At 40.1% G+C, this 11063-nt stretch overlaps 2 protein-coding genes across 2 annotated transcripts; both read left to right on the top strand.

The window, feature by feature from the left end:
- The first annotated feature begins 1144 nt into the window (after positions 1-1144).
- LOC126495867 (olfactory receptor 140) lies at positions 1145-2053 on the top strand. Its single transcript, XM_050133448.1, has one exon. The coding sequence runs from the start codon at positions 1145-1147 to the stop codon at positions 2051-2053; it is 909 nt and encodes a 302-aa protein (XP_049989405.1).
- A 5716-nt stretch (positions 2054-7769) lies between these two features.
- Positions 7770-8696, top strand: LOC126495868 (olfactory receptor 4C3-like). Its single transcript, XM_050133449.1, has one exon. The coding sequence runs from the start codon at positions 7770-7772 to the stop codon at positions 8694-8696; it is 927 nt and encodes a 308-aa protein (XP_049989406.1).
- The last annotated feature ends 2367 nt before the right edge of the window (positions 8697-11063 follow it).

The raw sequence follows: 11063 nt of genomic DNA, 5'->3' as shown, positions 1-11063 counted from the left end.
AATTGACCTTCATCAAAAACTGAGGATGGTTGGTCCTTGGTAATGGTTTGTGGAATGTTTTAGAATTAATACAAGAATAAATGACTGAATAATGAAGGGATTCTCTCTCTGTGTGCATGCACATGTGTGCTTGTTTGCATATGTATTAGTATGGTATATTCATACATGTATGTGTAGGTGTGTAGAGGCAAGAGGAGGATGCCAGGTGTGATATTCTACCAATCTCCACTTTATTCTCTTGAGGAAGATTTCTCACTGGTATCTTACCCTCCTCTGTCTTTCAAAACTATTCTAAGAAGAAATTTGCTTTATTTAAAATGAAAAAGTACTTGGTTGTAAAAAGGTCTAAATATTCTATGGTTTCATTGACTTTCACCTTAACAGTGTGTACCAGAATATTTTATACTTATTATACCAAGTCTATACAGAGTAACCCTGTCTATAAAAAAAATAAAAACAGACCAACCAACCAACCAACCAGTCAAACAAACAAACAAAACCCCATTAAAATAAAAAAAATGAGAACTGAGGTGATGACCCAGCAGGAAAAGTGTTTCCTTTGTGAGTGTGAGGACCAGAATTCAGATTCCTATCACTTTAGTAAAAACTAGCAGATGTTGCCACAGCATGCAGGAGGAACGGAGTTCAGTATCATTAGGGCAAGTTGTCTAACTAGATTAGTTGACTCTGAAAGCTCTGGGTTCAAATGAGAGAGACTTTGTCTCAACATAAGATGGGGAGTGACTGAGAAAGACACCTGTTGTCAACCTCTGCACAGACAGGTGAACAACCATATATGCATGCATGCACCTCTCTCTCTCTCTCTCTCTCTCTCTCTCTCTCTCTCTCTCTCTCTCACACACACACACACACACACACACACGCTAAAAAGAACCGTTTCTTACATGCCCCAAGCAAAAATTGCAATAGTTGACAGGTATATATTTTACTTTACACTTATTTAAAATAACTATCTGCAAATAACTCAATTTACATTACTAATTGGTCTTTACTAAGGGATCTAGAATTTAGATTAATTATCTTCCATAAAAACTGTTTTCCTCCAGCCCCCAATCTCTTGAAATGTTTCAAAGAGACAGTAGCTGAACTTCCCAGGTAAGTCTCTGGATGCAGCTGGGACTTCATGGATAATCCACGCAATATCACAGAATTTTTCATGCTGGGACTCTCCCAGAACCCCCAGGTGCAGAGGATGTTGTTTGTGATTTTTCTGTTTGTCTATTTGGTCTCTATTGGAGGCAACCTACTTATAATTATCACAATCATTTTCAGTCCCACCCTGGGCTCCCCTATGTATTTTTTCCTTTCATATTTGTCCTTTATTGATACTTGTTATTCCTTTTGTATGACATCCAAACTCATTGCTGACTCCCTGCATGAGAGAAGAGCCATCTCTTTTGAGGGCTGCTTGGCCCAGTTCTTTGTGGCTCATTTATTGGGAGGAACTGAGATCATTCTGCTCACAGTCATGGCCTTTGACCGCTATGTAGCCATCTGCAAGCCCCTGCACTATACCACCACCATGACCAAGCACCTCTGTGGTGTGCTGGTGGCAGTGGCTTGGCTGGGTGGTTTCCTGCATTCATTGGTTCAGCTCTTTCTGGTTCTTCAATTGCCTTTCTGTGGACCCAATGTAATCAATCACTTTGTGTGTGACTTGTACCCTTTACTGGAGCTGGCCTGCACCAATACACATGTCATTGGCCTGCTGGTGGTGGCCAACAGTGGTGTGATCTGCCTGCTGAACTTCCTCATGCTGGCAGCCTCGTACATTGTCATCTTGCGCTCCTTGAGGTCCCACAGTGCAGAGGGTAGACGGAAAGCTCTGTCTACCTGTGGGCCCCACTTCACCATTGTTGCTTTGTTCTTTGTGCCCTGTATATTTATTTACATGAGGCCATCATCTACTCTGTCCATAGACAAAATTGTAGCTGTTTTTTATTGTATTTTGACACCCATGTTTAACCCCCTCATTTACACTCTGAGAAATGCAGAAGTGAAAAATGCCATGAAGAATCTCTGGAGAAAATGAGAAATTTTAAGTGGAGAACACAGTTACAATGGGGAAATAAATCATTGATATAAGAATTCATATTTTGTATGGGAACTAAGAACAGCTGTCAAAATTTTAGGATAAAACTGCAAGAATGCAGGCAGGTGCTAGCTACTTATCCCAAAATTCTGACAATTATTCAGGTCCTGTACAAAATATGAATTCTGTAGTCCTACCCACAACTAGGTTCTGTGTTGAAGTTCATGGCCCATTTTGCCACTAGGGCCCATGTAGAAGTCCAGAGTCTGGGTTCCAACCTGTGGCGCTGTTGGAGCCTGGGAATCATGCTACAGCCAGGGCCACACAGATTAGTGTGGCCTATAATTCCCTGTGGTTGTCTGGCTACTGCTGAGGGTCATGTCTGGGTCCATGGCCCAATAGTAGCCAAGGTCTAAGTTGATACCCTTGGCTTCTGTTTTCCCCAAGGTTCACGTGGGATTCCTAAGGTCAGGTCAGTCACCTGAACCCATGTTGCTGTCCAAGGGCCATGCTACATCAGGGGCCATATAGATCTGAGTGGCACATACGCAATGTCATGGTGACTCCATGTCAGGGTTGTAGCTGGCGGTGGATGTCTAGGTTTGTGGTTCTCTCTAGCCAGGATCTGGGTTGATATCCAAGGCTCCTGTGACCATTGAAGGCCATGAAGATGCTTGACGTCTGGGGCCATGCTTGTGTCTGAGGGCCATACTGCTGCTGGGGCCATGTCAAACTGCCATAGGGGCCATGGTGAGATTCAGATCTAGCCACTGCCAAGGACCATGTATGGGTCCATGGTCCTAATGTAGTTGCTACACTGCTGGGGTCTTTGTTGAAGTCTAAGGTCCATGTTGCTACCAAAGACCATACGGAAGCCCAGGGCTAGGGTTGCAACCTGCAGACTTGTTGGTGGCTGGGTACCAACGCTGCTGCCAGAGACATCCTGATCTTAGTGGCCTGTGCTTCCACCTGGAGCCAAGATACTGTCCAGGCCAAGGTTGCTGTAGATGGTCATGTTTGGGTCCATGGTTCAGCAGCAACTGGGATCTGTGTTTGAGTCTGTGACCTGTGTCACCTCAGGTGGGGTCATAGGAACCATGCATAATGAAATCAGAGGACCATGTTGAGCCAGCCCCACCCTTTGCTGGCTCTTGGAAAGCTGAGCCTGCCTCTTGATGGACACTGTAGCAAGAAAACTGGTGTTGACCCTCATGGGAGATCTGGCCCCTGCACTCAGGAGAGATGACTCCACCCCTCACCACCGGCAAGGGAGAGCTGACCCTAATGATATGGGTGTAGGAGAACTGTCTCCACCCCTGGCCTGACTTGGGAGGCCCTGAGGGCCTGGACTGACCAGCTCAGTTATGGATTAGACCCACAGCTGGGCCTGGGGCTGGCCCACTCTAACATCTACCCCATTTGGGACCTGTTGGAGCTTGTGAAAGGAATGGTCCTGTGGAACAATACCTGCAGAATCTCCATGACTCGGGGCAGCTGTGGGATAACCTGGAGTTCAGGTGAGGATCCAGTGATGACGGTGTGCCAGACACCAGAGGCCTTGAACCTGATCAGTGATTCATTGCAATGAACATTTGCAAGTAAAGCTGATTGGACAAAAGTGTACACTGTGTGACTCACCATGGCTCCCAATGCTACCACCGCCAATGAAGAGGTGTTAGAGAGATGGGAAAGAAGAAGTACTGAAGAGGGTTTTTTTTTTTTTTTGTCTGTGTGTTTGGTTTGGTTTGACTTTTAAAGATTTGGGGAGATTGCTGTAGGGGTGAGGGGAGGATATGAGGGTACTGGGAGGTGAGTGGAATTAGGGTACATGAAATTAAATTCCCAAAGAATCAATAAAGAAATTATGTTAAATTAAAAACCAAAAAATTGCATGAATGTGTAAATGTATGCATATATCCATACTCACGATTATCAGATTAAATGATTATATCACAGCTCAGTTCCTTTTTAAGAGTTCACCCTAAACTGAAGAATATGGAGGGGCAATCTTTGTCTTCCTTACCTGTGTTTAAGAGGGATCTCCCACAGCCTGGGATACTTAGTGTCTGTGATGAGCAGCGTGGTTTTGGTTGAGAATTAGTAACCTGTTTCTCCACGCTGGATGATGTTCTTGCATTTTTTAGTCTCTGATACTTCAACCTGCATGTTGCTCATCTCTAACATCTTGGGGTCTCCAAAGCAATCCAGGCTTCAATTTCATTCACAGCTCCATGAAACGACCTCTCTAGGCCTCTGTTCAGGGACACCCTGCCACATTCCTGGCTTCAGCAGCTTTCCTTAGGCATAGAGGCAAATTTCATGACTTGTTTCTTTTATCTTTGACTCTAAAGCGAGAACCACATGGACAAAGATGCCAAGTTTTGCTGCTTGCTGGGGCTGGAATATAATCTCCTCATTCAATTACATCTTCACCAGTTTTCTGTCCTTCATTGCCTAAGCTTGGCTGTCCTGAGACTAGCTCTGTAGACTAGGCTGACCTTCAGTTTCTGTAATATCCAAACTTTGATTCCTTTATGGCACTTTGTGAACTCACTCTCTCTAGATAGTAGAAAGATACTGGGCATCTTAAGAAGCAGGAGAGAAGTTTCTTCCTTAAGAGACCAAATTGTATTCACAGGGATTAATTAAATAATAGTCTCCATATTGTCCCAACTTGTGACCTGAAGTTGCTTCTAATGCTGCTACAGCAGATGATCCTGTGAGGGTGGGGTCATCACCCTCAGATAGGCTGAGAGCATGTGGGGCTAAAAATCCCCCTGTCATAGTTCCACCTTAAAAATAACCCCTTTCAGTCAAAGGGGAAGAGTGTTCTCTGAGACTGTGTGGATGAAAACTCTTTGTATAAAGCAGGGTGACCAAGCCACTTAACCCTTCAGTGATGCCTGTCTCCCTGGCCTTAAGCAGCTCTGCCATTCTGATTTGACAAAGCTAGATGAAGCAGAAAGTTCAAGGTTATATGGACAGGGCACAACAGAAGAAAGACCTACCATCCAGTCATGCTTCTAATTCAAAACTCCTAAGCGACTTTGAAACAACTGCTCTCCTGAGTCTCAAAGCCACCAAGAGGATGAGATTTTGAAAATTTATTTCTCCATCAAATAAAAAGGAAGTGGTGATGAATGATTTCTTGGCTATTTGTAAATGAATGGCTGACCCATTTTTTTATTTTACATTTAATTCGATAGTAGCAGGAAGTTTTCAGCTAAGACAAATTTCTTTAGTTAATAACATCTGCTTTGTTGTTTTTTCTTTACTCATAACAATTGCTTTGTGTCATTATAAAAATAATTTAACTCGCATCTAAGATTAGAAGAAATATGAAATTATCAATTTGAGATCATATGTCTGGGCTATCCTGGAAGATCCTTTATGAACTTTTCCAGGTTCATTAGTCTATGATGTTGGGATATGAGAAAATTGTGGAGCTCCTGTGGTGTGTACAGATCAAGTCAACGTAAGTTTTATATATTCTATTTTCATTAAATAACTTAAATTTTACTTACTTAGACACAGGTTCTTGCTATGTAGTCCTTGTTTGCCTGGATCTCATTGAGTAGCTCAGGCAGGCCTTGAACTCACAGCAATCTCCTGTCTCAGTATCTTGACTATGATATTTATAGGCATGCATCACTAAGCTTGGCTTGATAATCTATTTTTAAAACAAAAAAAAAATCCAGAAAAAACCACAGGGGTAATTTTAGTAGAGGTTTTATTGTGTTACATGGAATAGGTAATCCAAACAGGAGAGTTTATTTATTTTTTGTTTTTGTTTTTTTTAACTAGTTTTAAATGAATACTTTTCTCTACAGTCACAAAGATGAATCACAGAGATAAATGAACATGCCATTTTTATTTTGCTGCATATTAATTTACTATTCAGCAATATTTTATAAAATTCAGAGTGATTTTTGTACCCCTTTTTCTGTTTGAGAATAAAGATTAGGTACTTTTCACATTTCATGTATATAACTTTGAAATGCCAGAACTCTGTCTGTCTTGATTCCTTTAGTCACACTAAGAACTGTTCATGATATTGATCATAGTGACAGTCACAGATATTATTTATTGAACATTGATCACATCCAGCTTCTTATACTCACACAGTATGCACTGCTTTCATGTCCTTTCTGAACATTCGGCTGTTCCAGATCTCTTTCATTTTAAAATGTTAGCCCTGCTTTGAACATTGATACACAATAATTGCAAGCAAGCTTGCTTTTATTTTATAGGTAAAAACACTGAGGCTTTGAAAAATTGTCCATTATACATTAAGAACAATTGACAATGGCAGGATTCAAATATAGAGATATCAACCAACCAGTCCTGAGTCCAGCCCACAGACACTGTGACAAGACTGCCTGGGGGCAAGTCTTACATCTGCCACAAATTTTCTATTTGTATTACTCAAAACAAAACAAAACAGATTTCTAAAAGCTAGGGGAGATAGAGTGTAGTGAACGGGCTCAAGACAACCCACAGTTGTTGAATGCAGTGTCTCGTTTTCTTCCTGTACAAGGTGATAACTTACTCTGTGGGCATGTTGTGAGGGTTAAATAATCTGATGTATGTAGTGCAGTTTGGAAGGATCTTGGGGAGGGCTAAGCCCATGCAGGTGTGTGCTCTGCCACTGCTGTCTGGGCTTCTGTCTAGAAAATTTTTCCTTAAAGGGCAAGACAAGGCAAAAATTAAAAGTTTTTTTTAAATTTTTTTTAAAAAATGTGCTAATCAGAAAGGGTCTCTTTTCACTGTTTATACTTTATTACAAGGAGGTGAAAATTGTTTCTACAAATTTCAGGTCTGCCTTGTAGTCATTTTAGGGAATAGCAGACTTAACTAGGTGGATTTTAGCAAGGCGAGACAAGCAAAATCCAGAAGAATATAAAACATGGAAGCAAGGATAGTAAATTAGATTGGCTTCCTAGATGCCATCCACAGCCTGGAATGAGGAAGCACAGTAGTAAAGGAACAGAAGAGAAGAGGGGGACATGCAAATCTCCACATTGAGTTTCTTGCTTGCTCCTCCTCCTCCTTCAGTATCAGCCAGCTTTACCATCAGACAGACTGACACAGAGGAAAGCAAGAATCCTTGAATAATCTTAGTGGAATGCTTTCATTTGAAAGGAGTGGATTACCAGAGGTTGTCAGAGAGCTTAAATATTTTCTGAAATGCCATCAAATTGACCATGAAAACGGTCAAAGGTGCATCTCACTTGGAACTAGAAAATTACTGGCTATTAAAAGTTCATTCAAACCTGTAACTAGCCAGGCGGTGGTGGCACATGCCTTTAATCCCAGCACTTGGGAGGCAGAGGCAGGCGGATCTCTGGGAGTTCGAGGCCAGCCTGGTCTACAGGAGCTAGATCCAGGACAGGTACCAAAAACTACAGAGAAACCTGTCTCGAAAATCAAAAAAAAAAAAAAAAAAAAAAAAGCTGTAACTAAAGAAACTGAGATAATGAGTCATTATTTACAGCTAATAACTCATGCCCAGTTAAAAAAAGGACATATGCTAACATTTAATGAATAACTGAATAAACGTGTCTAAGATTTTTAGAAAGACTTATGTTAAGAGGAGAGTGGAGTATTCAAAACAAACATTGCAACATTCCCAACCCCTGGAGTTAATTCTCTCACATATGTTTATTTTTACTTCATAGGAGACACTGCAATTGCACACTCAGTACCAGTGGAGTCTATGGAAATACCACACAATATTACAGAGTTTTTTATGCTGGGACTCTCCCAGAGGCCAGAGGTCCAAAGAACTCTCTTTGTGGTATTCTTGATTATCTACACAGTCACAGTTTGTGGCAACATGCTCATTGTGGTCACTATCATGTTGAGCTCTAACCTTGCTTCCCCCATGTATTTTTTCCTTTCCAATCTGTCTATTATTGACACCTGCTATTCCTCTTCTTTGGCCCCTAAACTCATTGCTGATTCCTTGTATGAAGGGACAACTCTTTCTTATGAGGGCTGCTTGGCACAGCTCTTTGGAGCTCATTTCCTGGGAGGTGTTGAGATCATTCTGTTCACAGTCATGGCCTTTGACCGCTATGTAGCCATCTGCAAGCCCCTGCACTATACCACCACCATGACCAAGCACCTCTGTGGTGTGCTGGTGGCAGTGGCTTGGCTGGGTGGTTTCCTGCATTCATTGGTTCAGCTCTTTCTGGTTCTTCAATTGCCCTTCTGTGGACCCAATGTAATCAATCACTTTGTGTGTGACTTGTACCCTTTACTGGAGCTGGCCTCCACCAATACACATGTCATTGGCCTGCTGGTGGTGGCCAACAGTGGTGTGATCTGCCTGCTGAACTTCCTCATGCTGGCAGCCTCGTACATTGTCATCTTGCGCTCCTTGAGGTCCCACAGTGCAGAGGGTAGACGGAAAGCTCTGTCTACCTGTGGGGCCCACTTCACCGTTGTTGCTTTGTTCTTTGTGCCCTGTATATTTAGTTATATGCGTCCATCAACTACTTTACCTATAGACAAAAACATGGCAGTATTTTATGGTATTCTGACACCTATGTTGAATCCACTCATTTATACCCTGAGAAACGAAGAGGTGAAAGATGCCATGAGAAAGCTCTTCACACACTCAGAAATTCTAAGTACCTGAGTGCTAAGGAAGGTAATAGCAGGGACTCTATTTCTCTAAATGAAACAACTAAAGTTTGCTGTTTTCACTCCCAAATATCACCTTGTTACAGTTATCCATCCTACCATCATCATAGGCTTTATTTAGGGCTTACAATCTTTTTGACTGAAATTGCACAGTTTTATTATGGACTTGCTGTTTAAGATATATGACCTGGATTTTCATTATTGGTTTATAAATAAGAAAACTATGTCACCTGTTGTGGTCAATTGAATTTTCAAAGTTATTTAGTTTCAAAACTCAATCAGTTATTTTTGGGCAATTATAACCCATTATGATAGGGTTCTCTACTTTTTAAAGGTATTAAGTGTATATCTCAATAAACTTGGAAAATATGTAAAGACAATTTATGTTTCCCAGTGTTATTTTAACAAATGATCTAGACAAAACTTTTAATGCAGTTTCCAGACATAAGAAAGCAGTATCATTGTCATTAAATGGCATGACAAGTTGGGTCTGTGTGATAACTGAGCTACAGAAAAGGAAGGAAAAACACATCTGAAAATCCTTGAGGCTTAGTCACATATAAAGAGTCTTGTGGGCATAGAAGATCATATCCATCATAGTCCTTTGTGATACTGACAATATTGCTTTCACACTAGTTCAGACAGGCCAAGAGCTAGGCTCTAGAGACAAACCAGATTCTCCGTCTTAGTTCTTATGCTTATTGCTGTAGTGATCATGAATAATCGACAAAAGTCTATAAGTCCAAGTGAGATCATGTCTTACTTACCTTGATGTGTATGGTTTTTCCACTTAGCATTGTCTTTTTTCTGTCTACTCATGCTGCAGTGAATGATAGTATTTTCTAGTTTTTAAAAGTATTAATATATTTTATACTTTATATATATTGTCAAAGATGCACAACCTCAGCATAAGACTAAAATATATGACAATGTCAGTGCTGCCAAGGATGAGGACTAGCAGCTGACACTCTGTTAGTGACATAGTTGTATGGAAATCCATTTGATGATATTTATCAAATACAGAAGTCAAGCTGTTTGATTTGCTTATAGGTATTTTTTTAACAAAAATCTCATGCATATACGTGCAGAATTACAAACAACTGTATTCACCACAGAACTGTCTTTTTTTTTCTTTTGGTAATAAATAATAGATTTTGGGACAGGGGTGCTAGAGAGATGGCCCAGAGTTTAAAAGCACTGTTTTCTCATCCAGAGGTTTTGAGTTCAATTCCCAGAAACCACATGGTGACTCCAAACCATTATAATAAGATCTGGTGCCCTCTTCTGTCAAATAAGCATATATGCTGGCAGAACACTGTATTCATAATAAACAAATCCCAAAAAATAGACAAGGCATAAACAACAATAACAAAATAACAAGACACAAACAATCAAGTAGGGGAATGTTTTAATAATATACACTAGATATGATGAGTTATTTTATAGTCATTCAAAGAAAATTAAATCAGGTCTATGTGCACCAACAGAGATGGTCTGGAAAGCAATATCGACTGAAAAAATAGGTTGAACACAGATATAATTAGTTATATTGGTATATGACTGTAATACCAGCACTTAGGAGTAGGGATAGGAGGATCTTAAGTTTGAGAGCATCCTGGTTACATAGCCAGACCCTGGTGAAATAAAAAACAGAAATAAGCTGGGTTGTGGTATTACACAACTTTAGTCTCAGTACTCAGGAAGCAGAGGTAAATAGATTCCTCAGTTCAAGGCCAGGCTGGTCTACAGAGGAAGTTTTAGGACAGCCAGTGCTACACAAAGACACCCTGTATTGAAAAACCAAAAAAAAAAAAAAGAAAGAAATAAAATGACAAACAAATGAACAAAGAAACAGTGTGTGTATTGTGTGCATGTATATGCGTATATACATGAATATATGTGTATATGTGAACGTATATGTCTATATGTGTATGCAGATGTATATATGTATGTTTATACATATATGTGTGTGGGTATGTTGTATGCATTATATGTTTATATGTATATAGATGTGTGTATGAATATGCATGTGCATCATACACGTATGTGTATATATGTGTATGCTATAATATTAATATGAAAAATTATGGAGTATTGTGGTTTATATTTGTGTATATCAAATATGATTGAAGAAATGCTATCAAATTCATCATAGGATTTTCTTTATTCAAGACACAAAAAATAAGAGAAGATTATTCCACATGTGAGCGCATTTATATATGATTAATACAGAGGCAAAAAAAAAAATTAAAGAGACCTGGTATTCGTTAGAATGTTGCCTATCAACGCTCAGAAAATGACAATTGTCTTTTCTCTCAAAACAAGGAATTTTAATGCTTGACAAATTACTTGGAAGTTAAAA

Source organism: Alexandromys fortis, unplaced genomic scaffold, assembly GCF_014885135.2.
Source record: "Alexandromys fortis isolate MF-2015 unplaced genomic scaffold, M_Fortis_MF-2015_v1.1 scaffold_694, whole genome shotgun sequence".
In the NCBI taxonomy this organism is placed as follows: domain Eukaryota; kingdom Metazoa; phylum Chordata; class Mammalia; order Rodentia; family Cricetidae; genus Alexandromys; species Alexandromys fortis.
Note: the sequence above shows the minus strand (reverse complement) of the source record. Positions and strands in the feature narration are given on the sequence as shown.